We start from the raw sequence: 20,451 nt of genomic DNA on the forward strand, positions 1-20,451 counted from the left end.
ACTTCCCTGGATGCAACAAACTTATCGTCTACGTTCTCCACAGGAGGAACTAACACGACGGTAAAACCTCTAAACGGAGCCAGAGAGAGAAAGTTAGTCCTCAGTTGTCGGCTCCAACTGTTTAACTGCTGTTTTTTGGGAGGAATTTCTCCTTAAAAAAAGCGAGTCAAATGTGTTTGATGTAAACATCAGAGCGGAGGATGGAGGCCGACATCTGAGAGAGACAGATGGTCTGAAGAGCAGAGATTCTACAATTAGATCTCTTTAAAGATATTCCTCTGGACAGAACCTCCGTCGCCTGGTTCTAACAGAGGAAGGTGACACATCTCCAAGTGTCCGAGTGGTGTTTGTTGACGTTAGAGAAGACATTGTTTACTAGAATATCAGGCGATAAATCTGCTCCTGGAAGCAGAAGGTTAGCAGAAGAAAAGGAGACGTAATGAGAGTGTGTGGAGGCTGAGACGTCTCCAGATGCAAACAGCTTTGACGTGAGTTCATTGCGCTGCTTCCACAGCTGCAATGTGTTTCCTCTGCCTACAGTAAAGGAGGCCGGTGTTGTGTTCTCACCTCGCTGACCTGCAGCATCGAGGCTGCTCGCTCAGACAGTCGGCCGCTCTGAACTATCGAACGTCAGAGTTAATTGTTACGGTTATCTGATGTTCCTGAAGGGCGCTTTGAATGGACGCGGAGATAATGACGGAGATCGGTATCAGAGGTCACATCTCTTCAACACACATACGGACTCCATCCAGAGGGAGGAAGCGCCACGTTGAGCAGGAAACAGCTCTCTGGCACATGTCAACATATCACCGTCTGCTGCTGAAGGGCTCATTATTCTCCGTGAGATAGCATTAATAACACAGAGGTTTACGTTATCTGCCACCTGTCAATCACGCTCTTACGCAATATTTGGGGCACTCTTCTCTTTAATTTCCTCACTGTATGCAGATGGAGGCGATGGCGAGCGTCTCAGTATGAGACTGAGGCAGAGCTCTCCGTGTCTTGATCTGAGGCCTTTTTATTTGTAGCTCTAGTGAAGTTCATCCATAGTCTTCAAAGAGATGAACACTACAATGCTCTTATTATTCATCTCGTGCCAATAACAGGTCAACGTGTCCTCGTGTTCAACACTTCAGTTCATGACAGGAGGAGTCTCACCGATACTGACTGAATGTACTTTGAGTTAATCAATCGTTTAGCCTTGAAATGTCCGGAGCAGGTCTTAATGATCGCTTTGTTTATAATATAGAAATAAGACTGATCACGTTGTAATAGAGCAACAACGCCGTTCTTTCTTTTTCATTTGATGTCATGTAGTCTCTCCTGACTGCAATGTAAGCACTGGTTGGTACACACTGGTTGGTACACACTGGTTGATACACACTGGTTGGTACACACTGGTTGATACACACTGGTTGATACACACTGGTTGATACACACTGGTTGGTACACACTGGTTGGTACACACTGGTTGATACACACTGGTTGATACACACTGGTTGATACACACTGGTTGGTACACACTGGTTGGTACACACTGGTTGATACACACTGGTTGGTACACACTGGTTGATACACACTGGTTGATACACACTGGTTGGTACACACTGGTTGATACACATTGGTTGGTACACACTGGTTGGTACACACTGGTTGATACACACTGGTTGGTACACACTGGTTGGTACACACTGGTTGGTACACACTGGTTGGTACACACTGGTTGGTACACACTGGTTGGTACACACTGGTTGGTACACACTGGTTGGTACACACTGGTTGATACACACTGGTTGATACACACTGGTTGGTACACACTGGTTGGTACACACTGGTTGATACACACTGGTTGGTACACACTGGTTGATACACACTGGTTGGTACACACTGGTTGGTACACACTGGTTGATACACATTGGTTGGTACACACTGGTTGGTACACATTGGTTGATACACATTGGTTGTACACACTGGTTGGTACACACTGGTTGGTACACATTGGTTGGTACACACTGGTTGGTACACACTGGTTGGTACACATTGGTTGGTACACACTGGTTGAGACACACTGGTTGGTACACACTGGTTGATACACACTGGTTGATACACACTGGTTGATACACACTGGTTGGTACACACTGGTTGGTACACACTGGTTGGTACACATTGGTTGATACACATTGGTTGTACACACTGGTTGGTACACACTGGTTGGTACACATTGGTTGGTACACATTGGTTGGTACACACTGGTTGGTACACATTGGTTGATACACATTGGTTGTACACACTGGTTGGTACACACTGGTTGGTACACATTGGTTGATACACATTGGTTGTACACACTGGTTGGTACACACTGGTTGGTACACATTGGTTGGTACACATTGGTTGGTACACACTGGTTGGTACACATTGGTTGATACACATTGGTTGTACACACTGGTTGAGACACACTGGTTGGTACACACTGGTTGAGACACACTGGTTGGTACACACTGGTTGATACACACTGGTTGATACACATTGGTTGGTACACCACGCTCAGAGGAGGTGACGTAGTGTAACAAGAGGGAGAGATTACACACACGTAACAAACACAGGACTGTCACCCAGCAGACCGGCGTCCGTGTCCTGAAGTGGTGATGCGTTAGCTATAAGTTTGGTTGGTAATGTTTGTGTGTTTTCCGTACTCATATTAAGTTGTTAACATTTCACTTAGTCTACGTACTTATTTTAAGCTAAACCATGATGTTTACTAATATTTATATTGATATGTATCATGTTATTTATAAGCCCTCTCGTGAGAACTCTCTCCTTCTGGTAAGCACAGCTCGGGCTCTTTTCCTGCCTCTAAACCTGCACAAAGAGGACAAAAACAACATTAATCCTCAAAGCGTCCGCTGAGGGTGAAACGCACCTTTAACCTCTTAATGCTCCTGTGCTATTTGCACGTATTAAAATTGGGTAATTTGTAGATTTTGGAGACAAAATGTACCTTTTTTTTGTGCCAATGAAAGAGTAATTATTGGCAACTTTAGAGAGTTGCTGAACTGACAGACTGGGATATTAAATTCCAAATACAAGGAAAACATTTATACTTTGCCTCATGGATGAATGCAGTCAGATGCAAAACTTTATGAATTCACCCGTCAGTGTGAACAATAATTCAGGTAGCTTCTTATTTTCAGTCGGCGCTGACTTTCATCGGTTAAAATGACAAATGTCGCTCTGCGGCAGCTCAGATCAGCTCATTAATGCTCTCAGCCAAAGATCATGTGTGAGGGAAGAAGCTCCACCATGTGGAAACCGTACCATCTTAAGCGTTTCTGTTGGTCAAACAGAGACACCTTCTTCCAGTTAAAAGTGTATTCTCATTAATAACTGAAGCTTCTAAATGTATATAAATAAGTTTGAATCAGGACTTTCAGTATTTGGATGAAGAGGCTCATGTCAGATACATATTACATCAACATTTCAGTAATATAAGCATTGAATTAGACTCAGTATCTGCAGAAGACTCGATGTTGAAGGACGCATATCGTGATGAAGCCAAGCTGGACCTCCATTATTATGTGTGTGAAGTCTTCAGCTGCTGATCCAGCTGATGCACATCATCCCCTTCATTTTAAACGTGTGCAGAGTGAGCATTATTTATTCATTTTTTATCTATACTGTATAGTACAAATGGCACAATGAGAAAACACTGATTAAGCCTTTAAATATCTTTGATCAGCAAAAAGAAAGTTCACTTTCTTCCTCAACCTTTAAGTGATTTCTTTATGTTTTTGCAAGTGAAAAAATAATGAAAGCACAGCATGTTGAATATTAATAAGGTGCATTATGTCCTGCATAATTCAAGGGACACATGGTAAAGTCATATGGATCAATATTTTATTAGCATGTCACAACGTAGAAGCGCTGCTGGCAGAATTGGCTGCGCTCCCAGTAGCCCACTTACTGGTTGGCCCGGAGGCATTTTAATCTTTGCTCAAAACACGGCAGAAGTTTGGAGGTGTTTTGGATCTCTTGAAGGTTGTGTCATGAACGTTGTATGCGTCTGTTTTCTTTCTCTGAAGATGAAAGGTTTGTTGGAGGTGGCCATCTGGAAGGGACGGCCGCTGTCCGTCTTCTAGCCAGCGGTGATTTATCTCCAGCTGGTTTCTATTCTCCTGTGAGGGACGTCTGCCCTTTGACTCCTATTCTCCTTGTCTCTCGATTACCTCACTGGGTTTATTGGTTCGCCTCCTCCCTCCTGTTCTTCAGAGGCCACTTCCATCTTTAATAAGAGCCTCTTAATATTTCAGTCCGTCTCTCCGCATCCCGCAGAGGGGCCGAGCACTGGACCTTCAATAAAACAGCAACAAAACCTCTGGAATTCAAAGCACATGTGGTCACAGAACTTAGCTGTCAACAGATAATGAATTTAATATCATTTAGTATAATATCATTCCTTAAAGAATTAATGTATCAAAACAGTTAAGCACCAAACTAGAAAAGTGGAGTGCAGATCTCTGCCAGTTGTGTCTGTAGCGACCACTTCTGTATTGTGTGATTTAAATAAATACAACCCTCACAAAACAAGCAGCGATGCACACAGGCAATCAGCTCAATGTCCTATAATACGCGTCGTACCATCTTGCCAAGACCAAAAACGCACTAAACTCACCCAAATGTCTGCCCGCGTAGCAGCAGCTGAGTGGCGGCGAGGTACTCAGCAGGGTGTGGACCGGTAGCTCCGTTAGCTGTTAGACAAACACATCGCAAACTGTTATCCCCTCAAACGTGGTGTCGGAGATGCACTCAGCTGTTTTATCACTAGTGAACCCGACCGGTCCTGTGTTTGTTTGACTGAATCTTGGTTCCACATGTGAAACATAAATTAACAAACATCCCTTTGTCATTTTGAAATGCCTTCATTATTATCTCATCATTTTATGTACATAACTTCCTGATGAAATCTTAAATCACTGACTTTTATACCTGAATTACTTCCATTAAATTAAAGTCCAAAAAAGCACAGGTAGGTTTCCTCTCCTGTTGAAGACTGCACACCGTCTCCTCAGCCGGCGTGTTTTAAACGTGTTTGATTTCATCACGCTGAGCTCGTTGGAGCTCGTTGGAGCTCGTTGGAGCTCGTCCAGTGTGAGGCCGCCCGCCACTCACCAAGACAGATCTGACAGCGATCCAGGCAGCAGCCAGCGGGGGTTTGACCCTAAAATAAAAGACCAAAAAAGAAATCATTCAGATCGTTCTCAGCTGGTTTTTATCTGCAGAGAGTCTCACTTTCAACGACTTGACTTCTTCAATGTATGATGCATTTTGTATTCCTCCGCGTCGGCGACAGAGTCATCATATACTTCCATCATAATGTTTTAAACTCTAAACTTTAAACATTTGAAGAGGCGCCTAACCAGATGCCAATACTTATGACGAGACAACTTGACACGCTGCTGAGATGCATCTCAGATGAATCTTCAGGTTCCCATCTTTTGGATGATGTACTATGGTAACTTCCTGCTATCTCCCCCAAAGATGCCCTGTCTCCCCCCTGAAACATGGTGAGGAGGAAGTGGAAAGAGGTTAAAATAGATGTGAGACAATGACAGAACAGCTAATCGCCAATGATTCAGACAAATGTGTCATTAACGTCACACTCCAACTGACAGCACTTTCATATTCCAGCCTTTAATTACCAATCAGGGCTCTGCAGTCGCTGTTAAGATCCTGAAAACAAACCATAAAACACAGCTACACATTTGCAGTTTGTTTTCCAATCCTTTAGAAATCAACTGTTTGTCAATTCATGAGATGAATCATGTCTCTCATTGCAGAACAAAAGCAGCCTTTGAACACGGTGAGGTAGCTGAGGTGGGGAGGTTTTATGATGAGGAGGTAGAAGAGATGCTGAGTTTATATCTCCGTGAGCTCTCTGAACGCTCCACCAGCTCACCGCTGAAGATGAATCACCCTCTTCTGCACTTTGTATGGCTTTAAATGAGCTGCTGTAAAACTCTCACAGTGTAGCTTTAAACACTTATTGACAATAGCGACCCGGCTCGACTTGGCGTGCTGCAGTGTGTTCTCTGTGAGCAGATTCGTCCGGTGATGAATTCGGGTCATTTTCACCGCAGGATGGAGACGGTTACATTCCAGCTCGATGTCCGCCCAATGTTTTCTCATCTGTTTTTTTCCGGCGTTAAGAGGAGATTGATGGATCTATTTTCTCTCTGAGTCGCCCGTCTTGTCATCTGTCGGGGAGTGACTCCCCGACACAGTACACTGCACTCAATAGGAGGGGAAACGACCGTCTGGCCTCCAAAAAGTACACCTTGGAGCAGATGAAGTCCGGCAAGTCATTATGTCATCGATCCCCGGAGCATTTAACCAGCGGGCAGAACTCACGACAGTCCAGACTGTCCCATTGATCACTCCGGCCTGAGGTTACATGAGGTGACAAATGGAGCGACCGAGGCGTCCTCCGGTCTGGACGGGTGGACGGACATTCAGGCTGCTTCTCTTCTCATGCGTGGACGTCAGAGAACAGAGGGGCGACTCAGATTGATTGAAGAGAAACATATCGGGTCAAGTCTGACGACGGCTTAGAAACAAACAACCGCCAGTCATCAGAATAGAAAACATTTAGCAGGGAGGGCCTGGGGGACGTCTACCAGACATCAGCTCAGACTGGATGTGTTCAAACAGATGTTGGAGTTGACCCCCTTGTCTTTGTGTTAGAGGACAACTGTGTCCCTAAATCCAGTAAATTGGGATTTTGAACATTTATAATTTATATTTTTTCATCATTACTGGCAGATGTAATGTCACATGGCTGCGATTTTCAGATTGATACCAGAAAAAATTGCGATCGGTTGAGTGTGTGTGCATCTCTGTGTCTGTCCTCCTGCTGCATGCTCAAGGACCTCTCGTGGTTGCGTTGACTCACACGTTCTCAGTACACCTTTTATGACGTGTTGTAGACCATAAACTCATGTTTACAATGTTTACTGAGGTAATAAATCAAGAGAGAAGTAGAGTCATTTTCTCATAGACTTCTATACAACCAGAGGAGTCGCCCCCTGGTGGGCACTAGAGAGAATGCAGCTTTAAGACATGAAGCTTTAGCTTCACTCGGCAGAACCCCCAGCTGGAGTGTGTGCTCCCTTTTAATGTTTTGGACGGTGCGTTTGGCTAACAGCTAACAGCTAACAGCTAACTGAACTACCAGGACACAAACTGCTGAGTACAACGGGCAGCTTTGTGATTTTAAATTAGTTCTTTTTACGTGTCTCATACATAACGTTGAGCCCATTGCCTGCATACATCGCTGCTTCTTTTTGATTTTGAATGAATGAAGTATGTCATTGGAGTCTGGACGGAGGGGTTAGCCAGTTCTAGGTTCATTCGATCACACATTACAGCAGTGGTGGCTGCAGACACACCTGCCTTAGACCTGCCCTCTACTGAGAGCACCTCTCTACTTTGTTCTGGAGTGTGAGTTCTGAAGGGCCACATGGTGGATAGAGCTCCCCTCAGGACTTTAGCTTCCGTCCTTTTGTTCCACTGGTGGTGATTTTCATCCATCCGATGATTTCTTCTCTGGTGTGTAATGAACACCTGCAGATTTTTCTCTGTGCTTTTGAAATGTTCAGCCCGACTCAGAACAGCCTCCGGCCTGTTGATCAGTCCGGCCCTTCCTCCCCGTATGAGCCGTCCAGGTTCCTGTTTCGCTGTCAAAACAGCTGCGTGTTCTGGGCTTTCAGCGTTGCTTCCTAGTCGGCTCTTTTGGTTTATCAGTAAATGATTGATTTTCTCCGTCTGTAGTTTGAGACAGACATCAGAGATGCTGGTTCCCTCGGCTGCTTTGTGTCTGTAGAGGCCTCTCTCATATCACTCTCCCCTGCTGAGGCCGCAGAACGACTCGTGTTCAGAGACGCCGCTTCTGTTTGAACACAGAGAGAACGGTCGCGTTGACTTCTGTCTATATTTAGCCGGATTCCTACCAATTAAATTGGGGGGATTTTAGAGGATATGAAGGAATAGTTTGATCTCTCAGACTGTGACAGTTAAGTCATCGTCGGGATGATCTTCTCAGCCTTTAAGCCTCCCGTCATTGATTGGAGTCCTTTCTGTTGTGTTTTCAGGCCGATGAGCTTTGTTATTACAGATCTACAGCATCGTAGTGAACAGAAGCTGAATCCTGAACAGATTACAGTAAAGCTTGATTCATGCTCGCTGCATCTGTGAGGGTTGGGCAGTCTCACCATTAGACTCGTGGGTTTGCATTTCCAATATCTTCTTACTACGCCGACGAGGATGGTTGAAGAACATTGAGAGCTTTAAGGAGAACCCTGTACGAGTTCCTCATACATCAGTCTGTATAATATCTTGGTTGGACTCATCCAGCTCCTCGTGTGGCTCTTGAGTTCTCTATATGTCCTTGTGCATGATTATGTAGAGACCATACAACAGTTATAAGTAAGCACAGTTTGAACCTCTCTCTCTTGCTCTTGTGTTACACAACTATTCGTGTCTCTTCTCAACAACCTACAGACTCTCGTGTATTTTTAAAACAGTTATTGTTCTGCCTGAGAAGCTCTCTCTCGGCTCGGCTTCACACTCAGTGGGCTGCAGCCACTTCCGCCCGCCAGCTACTCATTCACGACCACCGCCTTCTGTCATTGGTCCGCTGCAGCCCTCCCCGTGTCAACGCTTCCAGCGAGGAATCATTGCGACTGAAGCACTCTCCTCCGAGCCTCGTCAGACTGAGCAGACCAGCTGAGATAAGTGTTGCCAGTCGGCCTGCTGAAAATCGTCAGATCTGTGCTTTTAGAAAGCTTTCATGGCCAGACGCATGTGTACACGGTCCTGCAGAGCTGAATCCACCCACAGCTGAAGGCATAAATAGATCCTTCAGAGAAGCTGTTGTTCTCAAAGGAAGAGACTCGTTTTGTTGTGATTTATTCCCAATAAACAGGTTAAAAGGAGGCAGAAATAACTACATAAGGATGCTGATTTATAAAAAGTCTGAATTCATGTTTTGTTAGTTCTCTCAGCAGGACGACGAGCAAATAACTTAAATACTTGTTTTCTGACTGGAGCTCTGATCGATCAGTGCTATGCTAAGCTAACGTTGTAGAAATACATTTATACACGTTTCGTCTGGTCTCTCTGCTGACATGAGGTATCGTAGAGCTCAATATATAAAATACATAAACATTCTTCCTCCATTTCTGATTGAACAGCGTCAGGACGTCAGTGATGACAGGAGGAGAATCTCAACGCCCACGCAGGAAATCTTTCGCTCAAGTTGAAATATTTCCCCTCGTTTGCGTCTCTGTATGTAACCGCTTTGGGAACACAGCATCACGGTGGTGTCACCTCTCCCGACTGTTGGCCGAGCGGTAACGAGCGGCGCTGACTGCTCACAACAACAGAACCTCGTCTCTTAATCTTCCTCTAATCTTCCTCCCTCGACCTCCGGCTCCCGGCTCTAATCGCTGCACGAGGAGGAAGCCGGTGCTTTTAAATGAAGCAGCTTACTGGGTGATTAGGAGAAGGTAAATTATTCATTCCAGAATGTTGTAATCATAGAGCGAGCCCTTTCAGGCGGAGGCTGAGGGAGTTCTGGGTCCCGCTCTCCCGGAGCGAGACCCAGAACTCCCTCAGCCACGAGGAAGCGGAGAGATGAAAGCAGCCACAGAGAGGTCAGGGAGCCGTGCAGATCTACAGGTAATGAACTACAGGCTCCTCCTCCTCCAGGAGGCTTCTGGTACGACGCTTATTGATGCAAAGCAACGAGGCATCAAGATGTCATCTCTTGGCCGCGGTGGAAACATCTGATCCCAGCAGCTCGCTGTGGGGAGCTGTGGTCAGAACCCCTGCCGGCGGTTACATCGGTTGCTGGCTGGGTCACGGGAGATTTCCTTCAATGTTTTTCAGACCCGAGGGTGTTTTTATCTTAGTTTGTTTGTGTGAAAGCTGCTATCGGACTCAGGTGGGGGTCCAGAACAGTCTCTGATACTCTGGTGTCTGCATCCAGTGGAGCTCTGATTCAACCAGTTACCTACGAGAAGTAATGTTTGAGGACATGATGAGTAATTCTTCTAAAGAAGTTCTATAATCTGGACAAACTCGTTTATGACGGCGGTGAGAAGGACACACTGAGCAGGCTTTGGCCTGGAGGTAAGGCGTGTTGTCCTTCAACCAGAGGATCGGCGGTTTGATTCCCGGCTCCTCCACTCCACCTCGATGTGTCCCTGGGCATCACTTCATCCAAGCCTCCATGTCTGGAATGAAGAATTTGCTGAGATTGAAACACTGAATCTCTGAATTGACTGCATGTCTCCGTGAGGATGTCCCGAGTCAAACCGTAGCAGAGCCGAAGGAGAACAAAGAAACATCTGCAGGAAGTCGTTCATCAGAGAACGGCTCCTGCTTCTCTACTGGAAACAACCTCGTCTCTCAACAGACTCTGGATCTGCTTCAGTCTGTCTCCAGCGGAGGTTAAGCGAGCGCTCTCCATCTGCGACTCTCCATCGTTGAACCAATAATACAAAGCTCAGGAACCAAGATCACCCAAAGTCAGCGCTGTTGTTTTAGTCTAATGGGTGAGCGGGAGAATAATTACCTCCGAGGCTCAGGAGGATCTGCAGGAGGAGAGCTGGATAAATGTGCTTCTGCTTCTTACTCACCGCGAGCCTGGCCTGGATTCCAAATGTTTGTAATGGGGGTAATAATTCATGAGAAAAATAGTTTTGCTTTCCCGCCGAGTTCATTTTACCCGCTAACGTGCAGCAGAGAAATGGGACGTTTATATATTTATATTTTTAAGAGCAGGAAGCGTCGTAACGAGAGGTATTAGTTCCCTTCAGCCGGGATCGTTAGGCCTGTTCTCACGGATTATTAGCGGGAAATGAAAGAGGAGGAATTGTGGCGGGTAAACACCGGTGATGTAATGGTATATTATAAAAGGACTAGAGATATGACTCTGCTGGGACCCAACGTGCAGTCGGAGCTCATTAAGCTCGGCTTTCTTTGATGAGTCCGTCGCCGCCTCGTCATCACCTTTGTTGTCCTCCGAGAGGAGCCGTCCTGCAGCAGACGAGGAGGCTTTGTTTAATTTCCCTCCGTCGTCGAGTAGCCGAAGACGCTCTCACATCGGCGGTAGACGTGTGAAGCGGATCCGGTACCTCGGGGGTCTGGATCCTGCTGCTACAGAAGAGCCCATTGAGTCACAACCTTAACGAGCAGCGGCTGATCGTAGAGACATTCCAGCGTGTGAAGCTCTCCCCACAGAGCATCTCGCTGCTCTGCTTCTTCTGACTCTCTGCATGGTAATTGTGACTTTGGTTTATTTCGAGGATGTTTTTAACTGCACGTGTTCAGTCAACCGACTGTCAGACATTAGAGGAGGACGACTGGTCGTATGTGAGGTTCTGTGTGGAGTTAGGATGGAAGGATGAACCCGCGGATATCATCACTCAGCTGCAAAGTATATGATTCAATTAAAGGATTAATCATAAGAACTCAAATCTGTTTCTTAATTAGCTGAATAAATTAAGTATTTGCAGTAAAAATGTGCTGAGTATCAGAAGTCTAAGTATTATTGTTTGATAAAACACTTTGTCACGAGTTAAATGGAAAGAATCAACAAGGAAGAGGAAGAGATGGAAGGAGGAAGAGGAAGAGATGAGGGAGGAAGAGGAAGAGATGGAGGAAGAGATGAGGGAGGAAGAGGAAGAGATGAAAGAGGAAGAGGAAGAGATAAAGGAGGAAGAGGAAGAGATGAAGGAGGAAGAGGAAGAGATGAAGGAGGAAGAGGAAGAGATGAAGGAGGAAGAGATGAAGGAGGAAGAGGAAGAGATGAAGGAGGAAGAGGAAGAGATGAGGGAGAAAGAGGAAGAGATGAAAGAGGAAGAGGAAGAGATAAAGGAGGAAGAGATGAAGGAGGAAGAGGAAGAGATGAAGGAGGAAGAGGAAGAGATGAGGGAGGAAGAGGAAGAGATGAAAGAGGAAGAGGAAGAGATAAAGGAGGAAGAGATGAAGGAGGAAGAGGAAGAGATGAAGGAGGAAGAGGAAGAGATGAAGGAGGAAGAGGAAGAGATGAAGGAGGAAGAGGAAGAGATGAGGGAGGAAGAGGAAGAGGAAGAGATGAGGGAGGAAGAGGAAGAGATAAAGGAGGAAGAGGAAGAGATGAATGAGGAAGAGGAAGAGATGAAGGAGGAAGAGGAAGAGATGAAGGAGGAAGAGGAAGAGATGAAGGAGGAAGAGGAAGAGAGATGAGGTCAGGAGGCTGAAACAAAGGATACAAGGAAGGAAAGGGGGCAAGGAAGCACAGCAGGGAGGTAGGAAGAAAGCAAAGAAGGAAAAAGAAAGATAGTAATGTTTTTATGATTTTTAATAAATGAAGAGCTGCAGACAGGTTGAAGCCCGACCAATAAACCTAAAAGCAGTCCAATTTAATCTTTGTCTCAAGGGACAGGAAGTCAATTTAAAATACTCACTAGAACGTTTTTAACCGTCAAATGTAAACTTGCACACAGTCGCTAAAAACCCCAAATCCTCTGTGACCAGTGACCATGAAACACTTCTCTCTCAACTGTGGGACAAGAAAACCTGCAGAGCTGCACTCGCGTTACTTTCCTTGAATAGATGAGTGATTTCCTACCTGAGGAGCGACTGATCATCCTGTGAGTGATGGTCAGAGACACACATGCATCATCATCATCATCATCATCATCATCATCATCATCGTCATCGTCATGCAGCTGATCGTAAAGTCTGCTCGTCGTGCTCGGGATTAATGAGCAGGCGTGTTTTTTTGTTGTTTTTTTGTGAGGAACATCATCTGCGAGTTAATCCCGTCTGCAGCGGAGCAGCGCCCACCTCTGATTGGCTGTCGCTGAAGGACGCAGCACAGATAACCCACAATGTGATGCCCACCGCCTTTATTATCACCATCCATTCTGATAACGCAGCATCTCATTCACTGCGCGTCACTCGGGGATGAATGGAGCTGTGCGGGGGGATATCACCGGCTTCCTGCGCAGACGTGAGAATAATCTGCAGAATGCATGACTTTATAATTTTAACGTTAATTAGATTAGTCACAGCGACGAGAGATGGGACACTATATAATGTGATCATCAGATTCAAATAAGTAATGTGCTCGCTGATGCTTGTCTTTAGCGCTGCTGGTGTGATCCTATAGTAGAGATCGTAGTGCGGTTGGTCCCCTGAAATACCTCCACTAACTGTTGATAAGTCTAAAGGCCTTTAGACAACGGGAGTCTAGGGCTTTGTCCTCTTGGTTCGGACCAGGTGCCAACCTCCAGGTCTGTAGAGTGAAGCCAGTGCTTCATGTGTTAAAGCTGCATTCTCTCTAGTGTCCAGCAGGGGGCGACTCCTCTGGTTGTATAGAAGTCTATGAGAAAATGACTCTACTTCTCTCTTGATTTATTACCTCAGTAAACATTGTAAACATGAGTTTATGGTCTCAATCTCTAGTTTCAAGTCTTCTTCAATACAGCATGATGTTCATTTAGTACATTATTATTATTATTAAAATGTTAGTCCACAAACCAATGACGTCATGATGACTACGTCTACGTCTCATTTACAGTCTGTGTATTTGTGTTATAAATATATTCACAACCTGATTGGTTGATGTCTTTATTCGTCGTGCGAAAGCTCTGAAAAATGGACCTCGTTCCAGAAAAAGATGATGCTGTTCTTCAATATATGCGTTCTGTATTAAATGACAAAAACAATGATTTGAAAAGAACATATATTGACATGCGAGTTAATCTTACGAGGAACAAATACCTGGGATGTTGGTCCGCTTCATGATCGCCAATTAATTTGGTGACTTCCTGACCTTCGCTGTAGCTGCAGACTACCATTGAATTATCTGAGCGCATTCATGATGAACCTTTACATTTTCAACACATGAGCTTTTTCCTTGCACCACACTCAGACCTACATATTTAACAATTAAGAAATTTAAAAAAATCTGCTAGTTGATTTCCCACCAAAACTCTTGTGGATATTCATGGTGCCCAGATGATTAAAACCCCCGAACCTCCTGCAGCATCATCATCTTCAGACCAAGATCCAAACTTTCCACACAAGACATTTCAAGATAATCTCATCACCGGATTGCAGAGAAACATGCGGAGCTCATTCATGCTCCTCAGATGAAACCATTTATGATTTTAAAAACATTTTGACCTTTTGTTGTTAGTGTGATTCTCAGGACACACGTTACACGTTCAGTCCCGTTACTACTGAACCTCTAAGAGAGTTGTCATGATGTAGATTTGTGCGTTCAGGTCTTCTGGGGTTCAGTGAACTCTGCGATGGCTCCCGATGCGTTCGCGTTATTGGTTTTCCTGACGAGGCAGATTTCAGTCCCGGTTTCAATTTCACCGTGTGGATTTAATTCAACCTGCCAGTTTGTGTGTGTGGCGCTGCGTAGAAAACTATTTCTGTTCGAGACATCCCCCCCCCCCGCCCCACTGGATCTGACGCGACATATTGTGTGCGCGCCCTCAGCAGTGAGCGATTACTCACTTGGAGGAGCCTTTTTTCTTGTATCGTCTTTTATTTTTTGACAGAGTTTGAAAAGAGATTCTCCTGTTTGTATTTAGTTTGCTGAGGATTACACGTTGACATTTCATTCCATGAACCAGAGTTGAACCCAGAAGCAGAAGTGAGGCAGGAAAAAAAAAGCCTGTAAAACGACAAGTCATCTCCTTTTTTATATAATCCTGCCTTTCCTCACGCAGCCGCTCCCCTAAATACCCAGAATGCTCTTCAGCGTAGACGCAGCAGACTCTCTAATGAACTCCAGGTCCGGGGTTATCTGGTACGGGGAGAGGACAGCACATCAGTAACATCGGCGCTGTGAGGCGTCGGCCGCTCTCGTTCACTGTCCTTTTTGGGACCGAAACTACTTTGTCCTGGTTTTTGTGGTCCATTTGTCTCCCCCCCCCCCCACCATCCATATTGATGCGAGGCGCTTAACAAACGAGCCCAATAGTTGCTGAGCTGTTCCCTGCGATGGCGGCAGCGAGCAGGCGGCATTGTCTCTCCAGGGTCACACCGGGGGAAGAGAGGATGGCTCGGGTTGCTGCGGTTCTTGCTGACCTATTCACTACCCGCCTCTAATGGGTCATATTTTAGCTCCCGTTGGCGGTGACAAATGGCCGTGCTCTAAAAGCCCTGTCCAAGGTGCTGAAACTCGGTTGATCTATGACTGAGTCACGCTGATAAATGCCTCCCATCTGTTTGCACGTGATGCCGATTCATCACCCACGCTGAGGTTTGTGTTGGGAATCCATATTGGATTTTTAATGAAAGGGAATATAATGCAATTCAAAGTCAAGGGGTTTCCAATGTCCTCGCTCTTTACACACACACACACACACACACACACACACACACACACACACACACACACACACACACACACACACACACACACACACACACACACACACAGTTTGAGATTGCATTGCATTTCCCTAACAGTGTTACAGCACCTGCCTTGAAGGGCAGCTGCTGTAATTGCGTTTGTCTACAGCAGACCTCACACATTCTGCTGCTATGGGATTCGGACACGAGATTTATGAACCGCATCCACACAAATTAGTATTTTTGCATTTCAAAGAGTTTAGTTGTTTTGTTGTAAAAGAATGTCCAAATGTAACAAGAACAGATTGTAGTTATAAGACACCACACAGGTTTAATGAAAAATGTATTCGTTCATAAAATTGTTTCCGTTATAGTCGACTTGATTGTACACTAGACTAACAATATCTTTTTTTATAAACTATCTTCGCTCGGCACCGTTTTAATGTAACACAGCAAAGAAAATGCTTTTTTTTCTTTTCTTTTTTTTTTGCAGACATCAAAGCCGTCTTCAGCAAAGTATTTAAGACAGAATAGTTCCTGTGCTGTGCTTCACTCTGGTTGCACTGCATGAATGACCAGTAGCCATGTAGATTATAGTCAAGAGATCTGCCTGATTAAGCTTATAATGACAGTTTAAGATACAAAATAGTCTCTGCTTTTCGCCATTGATGTAAATGTTTGAGAATGTTCCTCTGATGCCGCCCAGCTTCAGTCCCAGTGCAAAATGTCCCATCAAACGTCTTTGAAAAGAGGGCTCGTAAATTACATTGTCCAGCGTCCATCACTCTCCATCTTCGCTTAATTCCAAAGTGCTCTTACAGACAAGGACATTCCTTACATGGAGTCATCCAGTAAGTCTATTACAGTGGCCCTCACCTTGATCCCAGACACACCGAATTCCAGGAAAGAAGAAGATGATGAGGAGGAGCAATGAGTGCTGGCAATCAGCAGGGTCTCAGCCGGGTCTGCTATCAGTTTCCTGTAAAACACTTGGCTATACAGAGATGTGTAGATGATGGAGCAAGCCACGGCGACCACGATAAAAAGCACAGCACAAGAAGCCATCACGAGACCGTCCCAGTTCTGGGTGTTCCCTCCCGGGGTCGCTGCTGCCTCCTTTGTGGTCACATTGACACAGTCCTTGCTGTATCCAGGCTGTGCTGCAGTGACCTGAACGCAGACCCGGTAGCAAGTGGAGGGCTTCAGCCGTTTGATGTGGTACTCTTTGACATCAGCGGGGAGCCTGGCTGTGAATGGCATCAAGAGGTCGCTGCTGCCGTGGGCTAAAATTGACCATTTTAGTTGTGATACCAAACCCCCCGTGCTCTCCCAGGAAACCCTGACAGAACGAGACTGGACAGAGGTGACGTACACCTGTAAAGGTTGATTTGAATGCTGGGCGGCGTATCCGTCCACAGCGACCATCACAGATTTGAGGTCTGCCCCGACGAGATTATGGGCGATGCAGGTGTATGATCCTGCTTCCTGCTCCGTGGCATCGTAGAGGTCAAAGGTTCCCTCGGGGTGCATGTAGTACTTATTGGACACGCTCCCGGGTAGCATCCTGTCACCCGACGGCGTCACCCAGAAGATCTCAGGCTCTGGTTCTCCGAACGCCCGGCAGTGCAGCGACACAGACCTCCCTTTGCTGACGTCGACCCGAGCCGGGAGGCTCCCGGGCGAGATCAGAGGAAGGCAGATCTCCGTCATCTCCCTGAAGTGCACCTGTCGGACGTGCTGGCCTTGGTACTCCGGAGGCTCCACGCAGAACAGGGAATCAGGCTCCATGAACCGAACGGCGGTCCGGTTCATGTTGACCCAGCGGATGACGCAGTCGCAGCGGATGGGGTTGCTGTGCAGGCTGACCTCTCGCAGGTTGGGCAGGGCGTCCATGGTGCCGCGGTGGAGCGCGCTCAGAGCGTTGCTGTTCAGCATCAGAGTCTCCAGCCTGGGGAGCTTGTAGAAGGCCCTGGGGTGGATGTAGGACAGCCGGGGATTGTTGGTGGCCTCGATTTTGGTCAGCTCCGGCAGGTTGTTCAGGGCAAAGCTGTCGATGGACACGAGCTCCGGCATGCTGTTGATGCCGAGCTCCTTGAGATGCATCATGTCCATGAAGTCGCCTCTCTGGATCCTCTCGATGGGGTTCTTATTCAAATCCAGAAACTTTAAATTCCGCACTCTTGTCAACGCAGCTCGTGGGACTCGATTGAGCAAGTTGTCAAAGAATGAGATGCTCTCCAAATTCTCCAGGCCATCAAGAGCATTGTCCGGCATTTCAGTCAAATTCATCTTGGCAAGCACGAGGCTCCGGAGGTTCGCCAGGGGTTTAAAGTTCATGTCTGACAGCTCAATGACGGGGTTTTCTCCCAACATCAATATCTCCAGGTTGGGCAGATGCTGGAACCACTGGCTGTTGATGCTTGTCAGTCGATTGGAATTGAGATGGAGCCTCAGCAGCCGACTCAGGCCCCGAAATGCTGCGGGGTTAATGGAGAAAATCACGTTGTGGTTAATGTAGAACTCCTGGAGGTTGGGCAAGGAAGCGAGGCAGCTGTCAGACAGCTCCTGAATCCAGTTCTCCTCCATGTGGAGCGACAGCAGCCGGGGGAGAGACCCCAGACAAACATCGCTCACAGAGGAAATGTTATTCTGAGACAAGTCGATTTCAGTGATGTTGGCCAAGTATTCCAAAGTTTTCTCCACTTTAACGATGTTGTTTGTCTGCAGCAGCAGCACCTGTGTTTCCGAGGGGAGCGTCTCCGGCAGCACCGAGAGGCCCAGGTCGTTACAGTCCACGGTGGCAGCCTCGGCGTAAACAGAGCTGGGCGAGAACCAGGGTCGTACCTCACATCGACACAATGCTGGGCAACGAGCGGCCCCCTCTGAGGCCAGAACAAAAGCAGCCAGAGACAGCTCAGCCAGCAAACAAGCCACAACTGCTGTCTCCTTCATCTTGCCCCCCCTTGTATTCCCTTCAGCCAGTAATTGGCCCTTATGGAGTCAGCTGTTAGCGCCGTTAACTTCACAAATAAAAGCTCATTTGTTAATGCAGCGAGACAAGAGTGGATTTCCCACCGACGCCTGGTCCCCCCGAAGCGTTCTGGTCCCTGTTGCCTGTTCCAGCTCTTGGCAAAGAGAGGCAGCCTTTTTCAGTTCGGTCCGTGCCAGGTTGTCATGCGCGCCGGCGATATGTCACGGTCGGCGTATCCTTCAGGGAGCGGCGCTGTGCGGCAGAGGGGCGGTTGAGGGATGCTGTGGCTCCGGCTGGGGACAAATCGCTCTGCCTTCCATCATTATTATCCTCCCTCGCTATCACCCTGTGTCAGTTTCCATCTGGGGAGACAGGAGAGAAAGAAAAGTCCAATTTAACACCTTGCGGAAGAGCCGTGAAGGCATATTGACATTTGCGAATATTGAAACTTATTAAGCCTTTTTCAGCCTCATTTGATTTTATCGCTCTCCTCGCACCGCCGGGATTGTAAGTTATGATTAACATGACTGTGTGTTTCCTGACAGGTTTGAAACAAAAACAACGGTATGTTTGAGTCTCTCTGTACGGCTGAAGGGCGAAAGAGCGGACTGATGGTTTTATGTTTTTATTTCTATTTCAGTCAGAGCAGTAACATATAAAGTGTCCTAGAAAACAAGGAGCTCTGAGATGATGCTCCAGAGTTTGTTGATTCAAGAGGGAAAACAATGCATGTTCCCCCCGTGTTGTAATTAACGAACCTCTCTCCTGCTGTGAACACCTGTGCACACTTATCAATGCACCCACACAAGACAACAGCCCGCCACACACCACCTCCAGGGTCTGTAGAGGCTCCCGAAATATCTGTGGAGACGAGCTCGCCGCGGCTCTCGAGCTGCTTTTTTATTGCATAATTCATGAGGCGCCGAATCAATGTTGTTGGTGCAGGTGACAGGCCGACGGCGGCGGGGCTTCTTTTTTTCTGCTTATGTCGACTGCACATATTGACGTTTTGATTAATTTGTGACCTTGAGTGCAGAAGCCACCGCTGAGTGTACGACAGTAGATGAAGCTGTGAGCAGCTGATGAGGACGAGCTGCATACATCAGCCTATTTATGGTTCCTCTCTCACTTCATCCTCACAGAAGAAGAACTAAAGTATGACAGTGTTGACCCAACTGTTTCCCTTCAGATACTTTTACTAATACTGCTCAAGCACATATACTTAAATATACATATTTAATAGAAAAGGCCTGTATTAGATATCTTGTTTTTTGAGCTTAGTGACAAATCCCACTTATTTGGCTCTGAGGTGGTGACGCAGGAACAACAGTGAGGCTCATTGATGTGTTAATAGCAGAGAAGAAGAAGAGATACGAGGCTTTGATACAAAAACAATACTTCTGAGGTACCTGTGCTTCACTTAAAGGGGGAAGGATTGGTGGAGCCCTTTGAGTAGTACGACCACAGTGAAGAAGTAACCTGGTGTTGTTATCGTGCAGGAGATATTCTTTGAGTAGTACGACCACAATACTTCCCCAAACCAAAGTAGTGTTGGTTTGTCTGCTCAGAAAATACTCATATTGGTCGCTTTCATGTAGTTTGGAGGACTTGTCAGCGAGACACTGTACATAAGCACAGTAACACATTTGGAATGGTGTTCCTTTCACTCCAAACTACTATTCTGACAGTTTTACTTTTACTTAAATATGATATTTAATGCAACACTTGAAATGGAGCATTTGGGGGATTACACCTTCTACTGACGTTAAGAACACTTCTACGTGTTTCCATCAATGTATTTCTATGATCTTTTTGAAGTACCGCATTGAAGAAGCTGTATGGAAGAGCAAAGATTTGATCAAACTTCAAAGTTCAATTGATCAGATATATATATGTATATATGTATATGTGTGTGTGCTTACTGGCAGATTACAGCCATGGGTAAAGAGTAGCCTGCAGCGCTAACATGTGATGGAACTACACTTTCCTTAGACTTAGTTCATTGGCTCCAAACCAGTTGATGGAAAGGCGTTTCCTTCTTTACTTTCTTTTTTGCGACATTT

At 46.2% G+C, this 20,451-nt stretch overlaps 2 protein-coding genes across 5 annotated transcripts in view; one reads left to right on the forward strand and one right to left on the reverse strand.

Moving 5' to 3' along the window:
* Positions 1–20,451, forward strand: part of immp2l (inner mitochondrial membrane peptidase subunit 2) — a 108,005-nt gene that overhangs the window by 54,108 nt on the left and 33,446 nt on the right. The gene's annotated exons all lie outside the window — the stretch shown is intronic.
* LOC142943623 (leucine-rich repeat neuronal protein 3-like) lies at positions 16,252–18,492 on the reverse strand. Its single transcript, XM_076085224.1, has one exon. It carries the CDS (start codon positions 18,367–18,369, stop codon positions 16,252–16,254), a length of 2,118 nt encoding a protein of 705 aa, XP_075941339.1. The 5' UTR covers positions 18,370–18,492.

Source organism: Anarhichas minor, unplaced genomic scaffold (assembly GCF_050575085.1).
Source record: "Anarhichas minor isolate MPS153535 unplaced genomic scaffold, ASM5057508v1 ptg000145l, whole genome shotgun sequence".
In the NCBI taxonomy this organism is placed as follows: domain Eukaryota; kingdom Metazoa; phylum Chordata; class Actinopteri; order Perciformes; family Anarhichadidae; genus Anarhichas; species Anarhichas minor.

What these genes read in the sequence shown, in the direction of transcription:
- LOC142943623 (XM_076085224.1), bottom strand. Translation starts at nt 18,369, where the DNA reads ATGAAGGAGACAGCAGTTGTGGCTTGTTTGCTGGCTGAGCTGTCTCTG.